Raw genomic sequence first — 19,332 nt, 5'->3', positions numbered from 1 at the left:
GGTAATGTATAAAGTGAGTGCACAGAGAACAGGGGCTTGCTGTGTCTTTATAATGTGTTTTTGTTTGACAGCCCCACTTGGCAGTTGGCAGCAATGACTACTACATGTCCATCTACTCTGCGGAGAAGAGGATGAGATAACGGCAGAAAGGACTCTCCTCAGAAGCTCCTCAAGCAATGGTGTAAATTCCTCTTGTATATATCCAATTCCCAACTTGAATGTCTAGTGATGGCTGCTGCTACTCAACACTTGAATCATTATTCTGATAGTGTATTGTTAGATCTGTGTTGGGCTACTGATTATAGACTTGGCTGTGCTGAGGCGTGGATGTGTGTGTGTGTACATAGAATTGCAGATACACATTAGAGACCTATTTTAGACCACGGCCCTGTGGGATTTGCTCTTTTTAAATAGTCCTTCTGGTGTGTCTTCAGAGCTAGTGCAGTGCAGGGGTACTCGGGGGTCCACCGAGAGCCCTGCTTTTTATTTCAACCTGGTCGTCCGAATATAATAATGTATTTTTGTATAATAGTGTGACGATGCACACATAATAACTGTCAAGGATGTTTTTTTGTTTTTTAACAGTTTTCTGTCAGTTTATCCGCTCAGGAAAGCACCGCAGCTTTAAAACCGTAAATGATTCATCTGAAACAAAGTCCTGGCCCCTGGATTCACACAGTACCTTTAATTAAGCAAGTGCCATACTCCGCGCTCCTTGGAGAGGTGACGTTGAAGTGCTGGTCTGATGCTGGATGTGCGTTCGGTTCACTGCAGGATGTACCGGCACATTGTCCCCAGAAAGAATTTCATGTAGCCTGGTGTGCATAGGAAACAATCCCAGACTTCATATGGTCTCTTTGATGTGAACCAAACAGCTGAGTTGTCCACAAAGTGCTCGTCCCGTCGGAGTCCGGTTTCGACCCGTCAGAGCACAGCCCTAGGAGATATTAATGGACATGTATGACTAAGCATGAAAACAAATAGCTAACCGTTTCTGTGGAGCTGCATACTAACCTACCCACTGCACTTGCAGCTCCTCCTTTATTCTGAGCATGGTGTCACACCAAGTCTCAACAATATTCAGCTGTCATTTTGTTTTTTCACATTGTCACTGACAAAATGCGACCCTCATTTCATAATGCTGAGGTTTTAAGTATTTTGTCTGACACTCTGCATTCCAAACTGGTCTAAAATGCAGTTGCGCTCCAATTTTTCCTTGTGCTACTGAAAAAGAAAAGTTGATCGGCGCTCCGTCTCCAGAGCTCCAATCTCAACCTCAGACTTCTCCACAGGGTGTTCTGGCCGGGCCCCCTGTTTAATATCCATGCACGATGGCGGTGGTGTTTCTCAGGGCTGACCCACGCTGGTCCTGGAGAGCCACAATCCTGCTGGTTTTCTGTGTTTTCTTTAAATCATCAATGGCTAAAGATCTGGAAACACATGTTAGTGTTGAGCAATTAAGAAAATAGCTGGTTCAATGAAGTAATTGAGAACTTGGGTGGAACGAAGACCAGAAGCCCCTGCGGCTCTCAGGACCTAGGTTGGCCACCCCTGGTTTGTCATCCCGGCTTCCTTTGGCAAAACTGGCAGTGAAGGCTGGAGCCCCGTGAGCCTTTTAAGCTGCCAGACCCTCGCATGCATGAGTCGCACCTTTAGGGGGCGCAAGGGGACCGCGGGCAGCGGAGATAGAAACTCACCCCTGGCAATATTCTCTTTTAAACGCTCTTGTAATAGTGTGCTAAAAGTGTATCATTTTAGAATATCAATCAGGTGTTCTCCACAGCAGTACAAAGAAATGTTTTCTCTGCTTTACTGAATATTGTCTGTATGGAGGGAGAGAAATCTCTTACAGAATAAACCAAATCCCCAAGACTTTGTGCCGCTCTCATCTCTTGTTTGTCTTTGCACACACATTGTGGGATATGGTTTGAACCCCAGACAGTCCCACCTGTTCACACATAGAAAAGCATGTGCGCTTTGCTGAGCTCTCTTTGAGAAGAGGAATGGGGAGCACTCCTGTACAGGATACCAGGCATCGCAGTCTGTTTTTAGGGGAATGCAGCCTTGGTATTTAGAAAGCAGTACAGCTCCTTTGGTGGCTGTTTTCAGAGGCTGCCCAGTTGGACTGAAGAAATGCTAAATTGTTTTACCATCTCCCGAATTCCCAACACGCATTTATCTAGGTTTTCAAAATGTGACAAATAAAAACTACCCAAAAGACATCTGTTCTACCTGAGAGTCCATTAGCATCTGAGAGGCCATGGTACTCGGTGTTATTATCTACACGAGTAAAGAATCATCCGTCACAATCAGTTTTACTTTTCAAATGGTGCCTGATAAAATCCCTGCAGTCCACATAACAAGCAAAAGGTCCATTTATTTTCAAGGCAACTTCCATCAGCCAGCTAGCACAGGCATTACAATTAAACACAGACAACTCCCATCAACCAGCTAGCACCCAGTGTAGACCTGCAGCCCCCTCTGGTGTACAGACAGCACAACTGCATGCCAGTCAGTGATGTGTTACGTACTGCCTATTTAACCAAAGATATTCTGTTCCCATCAGAACCCCGTGACACAACTAAACACTTCAACACTTCCTGTCTTTGGATACTGTTTATAAAACAAAAACACGTGTTCCATAGTAGAGAGATCAATATGAGCCGCATAGATTACTAGTGAGGAATGCAACAGAGCCAATTCCAAAATCTAAGAATGCGCACTTTGTACAGTAATAATATATACCTGTCACTGTAAAACGGATGAGAAATAGCAGTAGTGGAAATGACAGGTGACTGCTGTGCATTGGTATTTGAACCCTTGTCGAAATGGTTAAACATTACATTTGAGCAATATGTCATTGCTACATATATACATACACGAGGGAAGCAGGTATTGCAGAGTAATCTATTTATTAAAGGTGGTCCATCGATTCTGCCCCTGTTTAGACTAGACCCCCATCCAAGGGTTCAACTAAATAGTCAAGCTGGTAGTGTGAGGCAGTGGGGGCTCGGCAGGAGTGTGATCATGTAATGCGGGTGTTAGTGTGAGGGTGTGTGATCATGTGATGCTGGTGTTAGTGTGAGGGTGTGTGATCATGTGATGCTGGTGTTAGTGTGCAGGAGTGTGATCATGTGATGCTGGTGTTAGTGTGAGGGGGTGTGATCATGTGATGCTGGTGTTAGTGTGCAGGAGTGTGATCATGTGATGCTGGTGTTAGTGTGAGGGGGTGTGACCATGTGATGCTGGTGTTAGTGTGAGGGTGTGTGATCATGTGATGCTGGTGTTAGTGTGCAGGAGTGTGATCATGTGATGCTGGTGTTAGTGTGAGGGGGTGTGATCATGTGATGCTGGTGTTAGTGTGAGGGAGTGTGATCATGTGATGCTGGTGTTAGTGTGAGGGAGTGTGATCATGTAATGCTGGTGTTAATGTGAGGGAGTGTGATCATTTAATGCTGGTGTTAGTGCAGGAGTGTGATCATGTAATGCTGGTGTTAATGTGATCATTTAATGCTGGTGTTAGTGCAGGAGTGTGATCATGTAATGCTGGTGTTAATGTGATCATTTAATGCTGGTGTTAGTGTGAGGGAGTGTGATCATTTAATGCTGGTGTTAGTGTGAGGGAGTGGGGGCTGTGCTGGAATGTGATTACGTGTGTATGACTGGGGGGAGGGGTTGTTGCAGTTTGAAAAGGATATTGCATTTCAGAATCAATGCTACACAAAGAAAAGTGGCGGAGCAGGCTTCCTCAGGAAAGAGCAGTCACTTCCTGGAAAATAAGCAGGCTCCGAGTGATAACCAGCCCTCCAGCCTTCCCACTCCCAGTCCAGCCCTGTGCAGGAATCAAGCTGCGCACACAAGCTCACCCCGCTGCCTGCTCCAGCCCAGGGCGTTCTAGTATCCAGCAGTGACTGTGTAAGAAATCACTTTGTACTGGCAGGGACTGCGCGCTCACTGCCCCACGACAGTGCTTCACTAGCAGGGTACTTCAGACGTCCATCACAATGAACTTCTACATCGTCCTTGTACTCGTGAGCCTACATTGTAAGTAGAATTGTTTTTATTATTATTATTATTATTGTTGTTGTTATTATTTTATTTTAATTTTTTTCCCACCCCAGCAAACCGATTGTATGTACACCACTAATTCATATTTTTGTTAATTTTGTTTTTTTCAGTCAGAGGGGTTGAACTCCTGTCTGGTAAGTACAACATCATCAATAGCGTTTTTATTTAGATTTATTTCGCACTTGTAACCTAGTTAGAGCAGGACCTGCGTCATACTTCATCTCCACTGCCGGAATAACAGACCAACAAAAAGGACCAGCAGAAAAACCTGCCGAATCCACAGCTGTTGAGCCAGGTGAAACATTTCAGAGATGTCTTCTCGTTCCTTTTCTTTCTTCTCTTCTAGTATTCATGTATTAAAGGAACATATTTTCTGGCAACGGCCCGCTGTGTGAACGCCACTGCCAGGAGAAAGGGGTACAGAGTGCCAAAATGAATCCTTAACCATCGTATTACTGACATTTCAAAACAGTTATCCTTGAAATGTGAACAAAAAAAAAGATTTTACATTTGTTTGTTCTTTAAAAATAATTATTATTATTATTATTATTATTATTATTATTATTTTACCAAATCGAATGAACGTTTTAAACAGATACTTTGCTCTGTTGAATGACGTGACACCTGAATGTCTTATCATGGAGACAGAAAAACAAAAAATCGACCATTTTCTATCGGCAAAAACATAAAAAGGGAGTTAAGACAGAAGGGATGGTCTTTTTCAATGCGTTCTTTCTGTTACTAAACAACTATGAAACAACTCATTTGCCCTTTAGCAGCATTGAATTCAGCTGCAGTTCAGTGTTCTTTGAGTGCTCTCTCTGTTACTTAACCCTTTCATGCACAATTCAATGAAAAATATATTTATAGTCCAACACGACTTTGTTTCAGCTATTTTCACTATCCCATGCATGAGGGTTGAGGCAGCTGGGACTGTCCTATATAAAGGGGATAAAGAAATAGGGTCAGGGTTAGTGGATTCTAAAGGTTAGTGCTATTATGGTTGTGATATTTTGGCAAAGGCAAATCAATTGGAGCAGCTTATGGATATTAAAACCTTGCATACAGTAATGCACAGCTTAATTTAGCTGAACATTTGAACTATCTGGGGATCTGATTTGGCGAGGAGTCTGGATCGTCACATTAACAATACGTTTTTAAAAATGCTGCTAAGTGTAACCACGAGGATCAAACTCATCCAGCACAATGGAGCAGTTTGCATCAGGTGTGCTTTTCAACACATCACGTATTGTGTGGTCGCTTGCGCACTTTCCACTGTGTGTTTGATAAGATTATATGACATGAACACAGAACTGCTTGTCTTGTGGGTTTGAAGTTTTACATAAATGTTAAAAAAGAACCCCACTGGTCTACAGCTATGACCAAAAGTTTTGCATCACCCTATAGCAGGGGGTTTTAACCGGGGGTACGCAGGACGACTCTAAACGACTGTGTATAATTATTTAATCTTTGTTTAGCAGCTCTGAATCGCAGATGGAAAATAAAAACCCGCACAGAATCTAACACGTCCACATTTTCCACCTGTAGGGATGTGCGATTTCGATTGTTTGGATTGCTGCTCTGATAGGTCAAGCAGGCGTCTGGCGATTGTGCCTGCGGGGAGCGCTCTGTGCTGCTCGTGATCTTTGCTGTTTTCAGAAATGTTTCGGCATTGTTTAGAAGTATAAATGCTCCGGTAAACATAATTAGTAATCATAATACTTTGACGGTGCAGGAATAGCGGCTGGTTGAATATGTTTTTGGTGTTTGATACATTTAGTTCCGTATATTGATTAATATGTGTCGGTATATTGAAGATTACAAAATGTATTATGGAATATATGCCAATATATTTTAATTATATTGTACAATATATAAATCATACTCAAATATTAGTTCTTTTGACATGTGAATACTTTTAAAGTAGTCGTACAAAAACCCAACAAATAAACATGGAAGAATATTAAAAACCTTGTGACTAAAATGACAATATATAGCATGTCAATATATTTACAAAATATATTTTCCTTCCATAAGGGTTACTTGCAAAAGAAAAACGAAGGAAGAAAACACACAGTTCAAAGTGACAGAAAGTTACATGGAGTCCCTTTGGATCAGCTTAATAAAAAGAAGTTCATTGTTACTTATTCTAGTTTTATCTTGAGGTTAATGTTTTTGATGTTGTAAACATTTTAAACGGCACACATAGTTATGCTGAGGTGGGAAGTAAATGGTAACGTGATACACATTTACACTGCAGACTCTTGTGAAAAATTAGATATTAAATAAACTGGGAAAAACAGATTATTCTGCCTTTTATTGCAACTGTGGTATCATTCAGTGAGCAAAAATTGTAACCCCCTGCCCTATAGAATTAACAAATTTTGCTTCATAAAGCCGTATGAAACCTGCTGAATAATGTTATGTTAACATATTGAATTACACACCGCTTTGTAGTTTTCCAGATACTTAACATAATACTTTTTTTGTTTTTTAAATGTTACATTACTAAATCTATCATCAAATACTGTACAGTTAATTTTTACATAAATGTTAGAAAAATAGTTGGGAGCCCCATTGATTTATTATGGCTTCCGGCAGACTTTTGCGATATAGTTTTTTTTGATTACATGATGTTAAATATAGGATTTAAATTATGTTCATACAATTTTTATTTGAATTAATGTCTCAATCCTAAAATCCTAGGTGATGCAAAACCTTTGGTCAATATCTTTGTTGTCGTCACATTAAATAAAGTGTTTGTGTGCCCATTCTGAGTTAAGTTTGCCATAAAATATTAGTTGAGGTGCAGCTGGCTAGTTTAAACTGAAAACAAATATTCTTCCATTTTATTTATTTTTTAGAAAACAACACAGAGACAGATTATGTATTTTTATAAAATGATGGTGTTTTTTGAAGCATGGGGTGAGGCTCCGAACCCTAAAATAACCCTTGCTAGTGTTGCTCCCCAGAGAGTGTCAGAAATGGCTCTTTCCTTCCTGCTGTGCACCAGAGCGTGGGGTCTGTTGTTTCTGTGGGGCGTTTGTTTACTGTGTGTGACACACCCTGATTAGAATAGGAAAAACTAGAAGAGGCTTTAGAACGTACAGCGGCAAAACACAATAGGTGTTTATGACAAGGTATGACAAAGTCTTTCACATATGTGTTTAACTAACCAAGGCATGAACAATCTAACCAGGCAATCAGCTGTCAAGAGCTGTTATTTGATGTTGAGGATGCTGATGTTCCTGTGTGCGTGCGTGAGTTTGTGTGTGGGGTGTGTGGGGTGTGTGGGGTGGGGGGAATATCAGAGGTGTACAGAATATGAAAATATGGCAAATCTCTAGCTGACAGTAAGTTTCTAAGATATCTATATTTTCCAGATACAGTGCCTTGCGAAAGTATTCGGCCCCCTTGAACTTTGCGACCTTTTGCCACATTTCAGGCTTCAAACATAAAGATATGAAACTGTAATTTTTTGTGAAGAATCAACAACAAGTGGGACACAATCATGAAGTGGAACGAAATTTATTGGATATTTCAAACTTTTTTAACAAATAAAAAACTGAAAAATTGGGCGTGCAAAATTATTCAGCCCCCTTAAGTTAATACTTTGTAGCGCCACCTTTTGCTGCGATTACAGCTGTAAGTCGCTTGGGGTATGTCTCTATCAGTTTTGCACATCGAGAGACTGAAATTTTTGCCCATTCCTCCTTGCAAAACAGCTCGAGCTCAGTGAGGTTGGATGGAGAGCATTTGTGAACAGCAGTTTTCAGTTCTTTCCACAGATTCTCGATTGGATTCAGGTCTGGACTTTGACTTGGCCATTCTAACACCTGGATATGTTTATTTGTGAACCATTCCATTGTAGATTTTGCTTTATGTTTTGGATCATTGTCTTGTTGGAAGACAAATCTCCGTCCCAGTCTCAGGTCTTTTGCAGACTCCATCAGGTTTTCTTCCAGAATGGTCCTGTATTTGGCTCCATCCATCTTCCCATCAATTTTAACCATCTTCCCTGTCCCTGCTGAAGAAAAGCAGGCCCAAACCATGATGCTGCCACCACCATGTTTGACAGTGGGGATGGTGTGTTCAGGGTGATGAGCTCTGTTGCTTTTACGCCAAACATAACGTTTTGCATTGTTGCCAAAAAGTTCGATTTTGGTTTCATCTGACCAGAGCACCTTCTTCCACATGTTTGGTGTGTCTCCCAGGTGGCTTGTGGCAAACTGTAAACGACACTTTTTATGGATATCTTTAAGAAATGGCTTTCTTCTTGCCACTCTTCCATAAAGGCCAGATTTGTGCAGTATACGACTGATTGTTGTCCTATGGACAGAGTCTCCCACCTCAGCTGTAGATCTCTGCAGTTCATCCAGAGTGATCATGGGCCTCTTGGCTGCATCTCTGATCAGTCTTCTCCTTGTATGAGCTGAAAGTTTAGAGGGACGGCCAGGTCTTGGTAGATTTGCAGTGGTCTGATACTCCTTCCATTTCAATATTATCGCTTGCACAGTGCTCCTTGGGATGTTTAAAGCTTGGGAAATCTTTTTGTATCCAAATCCGGCTTTAAACTTCTCCACAACAGTATCTCGGACCTGCCTGGTGTGTTCCTTGTTCTTCATGATGCTCTCTGCGCTTTAAACGGACCTCTGAGACTATCACAGTGCAGGTGCATTTATACGGAGACTTGATTACACACAGGTGGATTCTATTTATCATCATTAGTCATTTAGGTCAACATTGGATCATTCAGAGATCCTCACTGAACTTCTGGAGAGAGTTTGCTGCACTGAAAGTAAAGGGGCTGAATAATTTTGCACGCCCAATTTTTCAGTTTTTTATTTGTTAAAAAAGTTTGAAATATCCAATAAATTTCGTTCCACTTCATGATTGTGTCCCACTTGTTGTTGATTCTTCACAAAAAATTACAGTTTCATATCTTTATGTTTGAAGCCTGAAATGTGGCAAAAGGTCGCAAAGTTCAAGGGGGCCGAATACTTTCGCAAGGCACTGTACAGAATTCATTTATTTGCACGTTGTTCATTAAAAAAAAATCTGAAAGATGAACCTATTTTGCAGCGGTCACTATAAACAAAGTGACACTTCAGATTGACCCTTCCAGCCCTGTGCAAAGTGGCCGTAACATTACCCTGACCTGCGCACTCGACATCAGCACAGCCGAGCCCAGCCAGTCTCACCCACACCAGTACACCTTTTATAAGGAGGACCAGATTGTGTACACCAAGAATGACACCAGCGACAGACTGCAGTACAAGATCACAGCAGCTAGGGTGTTCCACTCAGCCAGCTACAGCTGTGAGGTCAGAGCTGAGGGGAAGAGGAAGGAAAGCAATCAAGCAGCACTCCGGGTAACAGGCAAGTGGTGTTCCATGGACCAGATCTACTTCTGATTTTATTTTTAAACGACGAAAGGAAATTTGAAAAAGATATTCCATCATACGTACAGCAAAGCAGCTGTCAAGAGAATTTCTTTTTGGTGTCTGTTTGCAACTCTACATTTATACGTAAAAAAGCAAAATCAAGCACCTAGCAAGTTTCTGATTTAAATAATTAAAAGTGGGCCGAAGTTGTTTGTTTATTATTTTTGTGTAAACACCTCGATTAATCTGTCCCCGTGAATCTGTCCCCATGAATCTTGCACTTGCATGGACCCAATAGCAGCATTCAACAGCTATCCATTCACCTCACTGTATATAACAAGGCTTCATTTATTTGCCCCGGTCCAGGTCTGCAGCAGCCTGTTCTGACTCTGAACCGCAACACAATCCGAGAGGGCGAGGAGGTCGCTGTCCGCTGTGCTGCCCCCGAGGAACTAGGATCCCTCATCTTCAACTTTTACAAAAACTTGTCGAAAGGCCCGGTCAGAAAGCTCACCAGAGCTGTTAATTTTGCCGAGACCACGTTTAATTTTGAACCAGAAGAAAGAACCGCTAGCTTTTATTGCACTTTCTCAGTGACCACGGTGCCTGATGCTGGAGCGTCGCCCCCTAGTGCCGTGAGGAATGTCACGATATCAGGTGAGAATCGCATCATGACTGGGGTTCAGAAACACTCCAGTCACTGAGAAAACAACTAACCAGCCTTCCATTAGATTGAGGAATATAGACACAAGGTGAGCTTCCAAACAGATTTACACCTGTAGAGCTAGGCAGGGCCTGCAGCTGACCCACACCCACCTTTCAAAAGCCACACCACCTGTTCTCAAGGGTTGCCATGGTAAGATTTCTGACAACACTGAAGTGAGCTCAACTAGTTCTGTGTTATCTTGTGTAATAAAGACAGGATAGTATCATCTGGTAGTGGATCTCACTCAGCTTCTCAGTTTATTAGAACACCATAATTTAATTGAAAAAAAACAAACTTCGTACTTACTTTAAAGACAGAAATGTGTTTTTAGAAAACTATATTACGGTAGAGGTCGATATTTTATGTTTAAAAGATTAATTAAAAAAAAAATATATATATATATATATATATTTATATTTTTTTCCTCCTCCAAGAAATATTGAAAAATCCAATCATGGATGTAAAACCGGCCCAGAATGTAACTGAAGGAGACACTTTTGAGATCATCTGCAGGGCTGACGACTCGACCAGCAATGCCAACCAGCAGATAATATACCTGCGAAAGAAAAAAGACATACTGACTTATAAAACCGGCCGTGTAAATTATACCAGTACTGCTCACTCACAGGATTCGGGGGACTATGAGTGCATCTCCGACTTGCACAATGTGCAGAGATCAACTATAAAGACCCTTCGTGTGGCAGGTGAGATGCCTTTTCAGTCTATTCAGTATGCGTTGTTAGGATCCTAAACTGTTTCAGTGTTAAGGAGCCCAGTTGTAAAGGATTGATTTGTTGGAACGCAGAGTGACAGCAGGATTGTAATCAAAGCTGTTTCTATCTGCTTTGTTTCAGAGTTGTTTTCTAAACCAGTCTTGCTCGCTGAACATCATGAAATAAACGAAGGCGCTCTGTTGAACGTGACCTGCTATAGCAGGTACAGCACTCCACAGAACCTTTCCACTGCCCCGGGACTCAAGTATGCACTTCTCAAGGATGGCACTTTAAAAACAGCTGCCTCTGTCCAGTCAGGCTATGTGAATGAGAAAGCCTCTGCAGCCGAGGGAGGGCTTTACTCCTGCAATGTGACTGCAAAGGGAATAACCAAGAGCAGCGAACAGGTCCTTATCAAAGTGTATGGTGAGCACACACTCGTTAGTAAAGGGACATTTCTTTGCCCCATGCTTTGCATTTTCCATAGTTTACCCTGGTTTGCCATGTTTATTAATATGCTTTATCATATGTTTGAACAGTTCTAGTGACCAGTCCCACTCTGAGTATAATTGGATCTTCAGAGGTCATTGCTGGGAAGTCTGCTAGACTGAAGTGCCACTCTGAAAAGGGATCGCCTCCCATTACTTACGTCCTGCTGAGAGGCAACCAGACTGTGAGCATCCTTGCAGTGAAGCAGGAGGTGGCCGTGTTCAACGTCACAATGTCAAACACGGGCAGCACCCAAGAGTACAGGTGTGAGGCGCAGAACCGAGGAGCCAGCAGTGCCAAGCTCAGCAACGCAGTGCGAATCACAGTCATCGGTGAGACAACCCAAAGCTTTACTCCCCAGAAATACACAGGTTGAGCCTTAATCCTCATTTAAATAACAGGTGCTGGGGAAATAAAACAACATGTGGTGTTTGAACTCTCCCGGACACTCACTAACAAGGATTGCTTTCCCCCCCACAGTTCCAGTATCCAGTCCAACGCTGAGCATGATCCCAGGCAAGGAGGTGGTCTTTGAAGGGGAGGACCTGACTCTCATTTGTGTCGTAGCTAACGCCACTTTACCCATCACCTTTCAGTTCTTCAGGGATGAAGAAGAGCATCCTTTCCACTCCACAACCACAAATTCCACCACAGCCTTTACCGAGTTTGGTGGCACAGAGCACAACGTAGGGTACTCGTGCCAAGCATCAAACAAAGCCGGCACAAGCAGAAAGAGCAACCGAGTGTCTGTGACTGGTGAGGGGCTTCCTCTGCTTTCACTGTGTCAGCAGAGAAGTGTGTCGGGTCTGACAGTACAGTCGGGTGTATGGGATTGAGTAGGTCCGTGGGAGGCTCTTAAAAGGCTTATGATTATTTATATATATATATATATATATATATATATATATATATATATATATATATATATAATATATATATATATATATATATTTCAGTTTAGTTTCCAGATTTACCAAGGATTCTTTTGTAATAATGGTGGCAATATCCTTATAGCGAATCTTAAAAAGTATCATAAAACAAAAATACAACGATATCTTTGAAGAATGACTTCATGTTCTCAGTCACAGGTCCCTTTTGCAGTACTTTTAAAAAAAAAAAAAAAAAAAAAAAAAAAAAAAGCTACAAGGATAAGGAGAATTTGTACGTTCACTTGCAGTGCAACAGACCCCACACAGAGTAGTGCATCTAGAAAGAAAGTCAGTATTTCAGTGTCTGTTTATTCTGGTTCAGTGGTGAAGCACTGACCACTCATTCAACTCTCATTCTAACACATGCTGTGTTTCTTCCTAGTAACAATGGCCATATGGAAGAGAATATTAATCGCCTTGTTTTGCATCATGATTATTCTGGGTGTATTTGTCTTCTGCATCGTTAGATATAAACTCAAACAGGGTAAGTGTGCTGTCCGGATATCATTGTGCTGCACATGTACCCCAAGAATGTTTTTTAAAAACTGTGTATATTTCTCAACATTTTTCTTTCTTGGCAGCTAAAAATGAGAGCAGCGTGGAAATGGCAGGGTGAGTTTTTGTCTTTTGGGGAAAGTGTTTTGAAAAGGTAATGAAGTTTTCTAATTTTTTTTAATCAATAAATCAGGTTTAAGATAAGGAGCTGCAGTATATACTGTGCAGATGAGAGGACTGTAGGTCGTGTCTTACACCAGTAAGGAGGAGATCTGCTGTAGTGATGGTGTTGGGAGGTAATAAGTTACAGCTGCAGTCTAGCCAGTGTACAGCCCAGATTAAACACGTTCTAACCTGAGATCCATTACATTTGAAAATGAATCTTCATGCAGAACCAGAGACTACTAAACCAGGACTGTGTTTAACACAACCATTCGCTGACGATTTCACGAAGAGTTATTTTTAGCTTTCTAAAACTTTTTTTTTTTTTTTGTCAAATACATTTCCAATAATTGTGTGTTTTTTTTTGTTTTTTTTTTAATCTCTGGAAACCATCAAGCTCCGAGCATACTGATGCAGTGAGAAATGTCTTTGAATTATCCAGCACTAATACAGGTAGTTCATTTTCTTGATTTGTCTGTTTTTTAAATTTATGCTTTAGAGTTTATGATGATTTACTTTGGTTAATCTTTCACTGTTTTTTGTCAAACCAAATGAACTCTATTTAATTAGTACAATGCAAAGTCAGTAGTATTAACATGCAATTATGTATTATTTTATAAATGCAATAGCAGAAGAATTCTTTTTTTTTTTTTAAATAATAAAATAACTGCCTGCCTGCATGCTTTCTCTTAGGCTCACAAACTGCTTGGTTTTCTCAAAAAACCATCAATGCACAATAATGCAGAAGCTGCAAAGCAATGTTAAGGAATTATTTCATGTTCAGCAGAACCAAAGACTGAATGTAACGACATGCAGTGTTAACCCAAAAAGAACAAAGAGCCTGAAAAGAAACTGCAGAAACTGTTCCCATCTCCCATTACTCACAAGCCCTGGCTCTCTATTTTACAAGCACAAGCACTAAAGACATGCTGAACCCGGGGCTCGCACCATCAATAAGTGCTTCAGTACAAGTGGAGACAGCTGTGTTTAGTTCATGTGTATGACTGACTGCCACCTTTTCCTGGATAATGAACTATTTCAGTGTCTCTGTTCTATTCACCATAAGCACTGGAACAGTGACCGCTTCCTGTCTGGACTTTCTGTGTGCTCTTATGGGACTTTCTGTGTGCCCTTGTAGAAAGTTACAAGGCAAGGGGGTCTAGTCCTCTCTCGTCGTTGTACAATGATCCTCATCAGTCCAAGTTAGAATACTGTTAGAATACTGCTTTTTAATGAAAAATTAAAAACAAATACTTCCTGGGTAAAGATGCAAAGGCACAGTAAGAGTCTGATATTTTGTAGATCACGTGTGTCAGTGATCCGAGCGTCCTGTCCTGTACATCACCAGCCACCCTGTTATATTTCCAGGTGCTGACCAGCACGGCGATGTCATTGAAGTGAGAGAGATCAATGGAACTGAAGGTACTGCCTTACTAAACCCTGCCTGCACAGCTCCCAGAGTGTAAGAGACAGGCTCCGGCCGGGTGCACAGTGATTCACACTGCCTTACTGAACCCTGCCTGCACAGCTCTATTAAACAGGAGAAGGGACTCCTCTGCTGGGTAGGGAGCAGAGCAGCCCTGCAGCTGGGTTTTCTGGCACCAGGGACTGGAGGAGACGAGAAGGACAGAAGAGGAGAGATAAAAACTGAAAGGAAGGGACAAAATAATCTTAGTTTCATGGACTTCTGTTGTCATGCTTTTTTAAAAAGACTCTCTTTAAACAAAAAAGAAATTGCATTTAATTTTTTTTTTTAAAAACCAAACGTTCCCCCTACCCCTATGCACTAACCAGCATCAGTTGCCTGCATCCAGTGAGCTATGAGCATGCAAACCGGAAGCAGTGTAATATTTGAATGTCGTGTGTACCTAGTGGGGCCTGTGCTGCAGCTGTACACTATGCGATTGTCTGTATGGTAACGTTTCATATCAGTCCCAGCTGTGCAAAACACTTTTCCTTGAAAATATTTTTTCAAATAAATACATTTTTATTTTGAAGAGTATCCTTTCCTATGTGGTGTGCGCTCTCTCTCTCTCTCTCTCTCTCTCTCCCTCTCTCCCTGGTGTGCCTTCTTGTTTCTCTCCAGCTCCCCAGTTAGATCCCAGTAGTGCTCTCTGTAATGGTAGCAGTCTCACACATGCCTCGCCCATTGCATACCCAGGTCTATCAGCAAGGTTAGTCACGGGCACTTTGAAAAGACCAGACGCCTTAAAAACATTCATTTACACTCGTTTTGTAGAATACCATCTATAGCGCAATGAGACCAAATACCAGACTTAGTTCTGCTAAAGTCTGTGGTCGATGTACTGTGCATTTACTGTCAAGCAGAGGACCAATGCAAGTTTATTAAGGGGTGCACTACAGTGCAGTGTATATGCACTGTATACTCTGTAGCTTTCTACAGTAATATACAATACGTTTTAATATTGCATATTAAACTTTTAGACACTACAGGAGTCGATTTTTAAAAAATCGTTTTTTAACATAATAAACAGTAGCTGTGTTCTGTGGGTTTCCCAGTAGGTCAGATATCAGAATAAAAACACCAGTTACATAACACAGGCAGTGAGGTCTGCTCAATACGTTCTGATCGGACAAACACAGCATTCAGGGCTTGTGAAGGCGTTCCAGTGTGAACTTCATTGATACACCGTATAGTGATGTATCACAAGCCGCAATACTACAACAATATCGACCAGAAAGTGGAAGCTTGCAGTAAATATGCTATTGACAGGTTGCACTGCCAGGATTGTTAAATAAGAGCAGCTGTGGATTTGCAAGGCTGAGTCAGCAGAAGGAGAATGGAACGCTTCTAGGCTGTTCTAATGGTGGAAGCACTCGGACGCACCCATTGACTTGTGTTGCTTCCATTTCAGTTGGCAGTGTGGATGTGGGCTGTGGGGAGGACTCCAGTGACCCTGACATTGAATATACAGAGGTGATGCATGTGGAGCCCGACGCTAGCAGAGGTAATTGCTAAGGGAGTTTAAAAGTTAAGATAAACAGCAAAAACAAAAAAGTCTAATGTTTGAAAATATTTAATTGTTCTGCAAAAAAAAAAAGGAAAACCACATGAATTCCAGTGAGCAATATCCTTTAATTGATTCATTTAACAGAAATTACAGACTAGATAAAAAAAAAAAAAAAAAATGTCTGATAAAATCATGTAATTATAGTCTTTGAGAAAGAAAAGCCCTTTGAACTGAACTGGGAGTTTATTTATTGAATGCAATATTAGAAACATGACAAATCCTTCTAGAATTCTGACCACTGTGTTCTCAACATGTTTTCCAGCTCCTGTGATGAAAGGGACAGACACCGTGTACAGTGAACTCCGAAAGTCAGAGAGCGGTATGTGAGCTCAATCACACAGTCACAGTGTTATCTAATACAGAGAGCAGTATGTGAACTCAATCACACAGTCACAGTGTTATCTAATACAGAGAGCGGTATGTGAACTCAATCACACAGTCACAGTGTTATCTAATACAGAGAGCGGTATGTGAACTCAATCACACAGTCACAGTGTTATCTAATACAGAGAGCGGTATGTGAACTCAATCACACAGTCACAGTGTTATCTAATACAGAGAGCAGTATGTGAACTCAATCACACAGTCACAGTGTTATCTAATACAGAGAGCAGTATGTAAGCTCAATCACACAGTCACAGTGTTATCTAATACAGAGAGCAGTATGTGAGCTCAATCACACAGTCACAGTGTTATCTAATACAGAGAGCAGTATGTGAACTCAATCACACAGTCACAGTGTTATCTAATACAGAGAACAGTATGTGAACTCAATCACACAGTCACAGTGTTATCGAACACAGAGCAGTATGTGAACTCAATCACACCTATAGAATGGTGCATTTGATTCATACTGTATAATGAACTACAGGCATTGCTTCAAGCTCTTACTAGGAAGTGTAATACAGGACTATAGTGCACAATCTATGTTCGTATATCATTAATGTAACCATTGCGTGTGTTTAAGAAACCAAACTATTCCAATGATCGATCTCTGAGAACTGCTGTTATTTCATCTAAAGCAACACACTGTGAGACACACAGTTAGCCCTGAACTTTTAACACAATTGTATGTAGTGTGCTGTCCGTTCAACTAATATCCACAAGAGTCAAGAACTGTGATTTAACAAGCTTTACTAATTATCATTTCAGAAGATCCAGACAACACAGACTGTGTAAGTATTGCACGCCCAGCACATTGAATAATGCCAACAGCAGGGTAGCACTGAATTCAGCATCCAGAAGGACATTGTGTACTGTTTCCCAGCTCCATTGAAAAGATGCCTTCTCAAGACCCACAGCAGTTATTAAAAACAAATTCTGACTTTACAATTACATCAACGTTTGTGTAAGTCATGGATGTCTTTCAGTGGGTTTTATCAGAAGAATGCGAGTAGAAAGGAGTGCAGTATTTGTGTGCAGCTTTGCAAGTAATTGCAGCCTGCAGAGGGCAGGCAGTCACAGTTTCCATTGCTGTCACAAAGGAACAGGGCGGAGGTTTCCTTCCTCATCACAAACGAGGGTCTTGCACAGAGTCATGTACCTCTCCAGATCTCCAAACATCTTACAGGAGCAGGCTTTGTGTACCAGGAAGGAAGCCATCACAATTAGGCAGTCCGTGCGCCAACTTGAAACAAATCTGAAGTTGCAATTTACTTCTCCTAAAGCAGTCCAGGATCCCAGTATAGCCTGTATAAAATTGCTGTACTTGATAACATTCGAGAACAGCGCAAACCAAAGGAATTGGGCCTAATTAATGCCTATGGTTATGAGTGTAAAGACATACTGTAGATATCCTGGATTTGTTCCGAGAACACTTTTAAAAGTGCAGGTTTTCCTTTGATAAACTGTGTGACGGGTTGCACTTGAGAAACAATGAGATTATGGAAACATACTGCACTGCAAAGCCAAGAACATCAAGCAGAGATTTGAAGCAGCCAGTGACCCCACTTCCTCTTTCTTCTGTTAGCAGGGCTCTGTTGAATACGCACAGCTCTATCACAATACTGTGGAGTCCAGGCAGTAATCCTTCAGACGAGAGACATGCAGCCCTGAGGAGTCAACTTCCAATTCTGCAGCAAAGCTGAAGCATATTTATTTTGTATTGTATGGCTCGTCTCTCTGCTGTTTTCAGTCATTTCAATTAATAACACTTCCATTAAAATAAAGTTGTCCTTGTTCCATGGATGGGATGTCGCTTTCAGTTCTGTGAGTGTATTCTGAGTGATCAGGGTAATATGCAGGTTAGGTATATTCTGAGGGATCAGGGTAATATGCAGGTTAGGTATATTCTGAGGGATCAGGGTAATATGCAGGTTAGGTATATTCTGAGGGATCAGGGTAATATGCAGGTTAGGTATATTATGAGGGATCAGGGTAATATGCAGGTTAGGTATATTCTGAGGGATCAGGGTAATATGCAGGTTAGGTATATTCTGAGTGATCAGGGTAATATGCAGGTTAGGTATATTCTGAGGGATCAGGGTAATATGCAGGTTAGGTATATTCTGAGTGATCAGGGTAATATGCAGGTTAGGTATATTCTGAGTGATCAGGGTAATATGCAGGTTAGGTATATTCTGAGGGATCATGGTAATATGCAGGTTAGGTATATTCTGAGGGATCAGGGTAATATGCAGGTTAGGTATATTCTGAGGGATCAGGGTAATATGCAGGTTAGGTATATTCTGAGGGATCAGGGTAATATGCAGGTTAGGTATATTCTGAGGGATCAGGGTAATATGCAGGTTAGGTCCTGTTTCTTGAACTCAGGAAATGTAACGAGTCCAGAATTCAATGCAGTACCGTTTATTCACCACATGAGGGCAGTCCTCACCATAGGAATATACTTTATTTTCACCACGGCTGGGTGATTTAACTTTGACCTCCTGTGTAACGATCCAAAAGCCATTGTCTTACCAAGAGTTCATTGTATTAAAACTGGTCAGTTACTTCTTGTGCTTTGATATCCTGGTGTTCAGAGGCTGAGTGAAGACTGGGTCAGGAATCACAGACACATAGTTACTCTTCAGAACTACATAAGTGACATCATCTTCAAGCTACTTAACCCAGAAAAAAACTATGTAGGTGTAAAGGCTTTGAAGGTGCGACAGTAAATAGACCAGGCATCAACTAGGGCACTTGCTATAACTTTGAATCATAGACTGTCTTTGCAGGCAGTGGGTTGTACTGCGTTTTCATAATAAAAGGGTAACCAAGCTCATACCCAGAACTAAAGGATCCTAGCTGAGTCCTAAATGTCATTAGCATGCCCCTCCCTTCAGTCCTGTATCGCATGTTCCCATGATCATGCTTGACATGACTCGTCTTTTAATGTATTCTTGTTTGATGTTT

General features: G+C 41.3%; 2 protein-coding genes across 11 annotated transcripts in view; both read left to right on the top strand.

Moving 5' to 3' along the window:
- Nucleotides 1-1,870, top strand: part of LOC117424605 (regulatory-associated protein of mTOR) — an 84,725-nt gene extending 82,855 nt beyond the window's left edge. For 3 of the 4 annotated variants that reach the window (XM_058992227.1, XM_034041122.3, XM_034041121.3), the window contains one exon: nt 72-1,870. In XM_058992227.1, the coding sequence (XP_058848210.1) occupies nt 72-140 (69 nt within the window). In that variant the 3' untranslated portion in view covers nt 141-1,870. The remainder of the gene's footprint in view (nt 1-71) is intronic. The other variant, XM_058992226.1, reaches the window with a different exon arrangement.
- Nucleotides 1,871-2,012: 142 nt separating this feature from the next.
- Nucleotides 2,013-18,163, top strand: LOC117424606 (platelet endothelial cell adhesion molecule-like). 7 transcript variants are annotated; one of them, XM_058992230.1, is made up of 16 exons: nt 2,013-4,044; nt 4,179-4,202; nt 9,151-9,447; nt 9,819-10,109; nt 10,593-10,862; nt 11,013-11,297; nt 11,411-11,692; nt 11,841-12,116; nt 12,672-12,773; nt 12,871-12,901; nt 13,344-13,399; nt 14,315-14,368; nt 15,823-15,915; nt 16,241-16,297; nt 17,131-17,153; nt 17,951-18,163. In XM_058992230.1, the coding sequence occupies exons 1-16, from the start codon at nt 4,005-4,007 to the stop codon at nt 18,002-18,004; spliced, it is 2,235 nt and encodes a 744-aa protein (XP_058848213.1). In that variant the 5' UTR covers nt 2,013-4,004; the 3' UTR covers nt 18,005-18,163. The 7 variants fall into 7 exon arrangements, 4 of the variants coding, with proteins under 4 accessions (XP_058848213.1, XP_058848212.1, XP_058848214.1 ...); XM_058992229.1 differs by having other exon boundaries at nt 17,948-18,163; XM_058992231.1 differs by lacking the exon at nt 14,315-14,368 and having other exon boundaries at nt 17,948-18,163.
- The last annotated feature ends 1,169 nt before the right edge of the window (nt 18,164-19,332 follow it).

Source organism: Acipenser ruthenus, chromosome 19 (genome assembly GCF_902713425.1).
Source record: "Acipenser ruthenus chromosome 19, fAciRut3.2 maternal haplotype, whole genome shotgun sequence".
Lineage (NCBI taxonomy): Eukaryota > Metazoa > Chordata > Actinopteri > Acipenseriformes > Acipenseridae > Acipenser > Acipenser ruthenus.
This window is presented reverse-complemented; position numbering and strand designations above follow the sequence as displayed.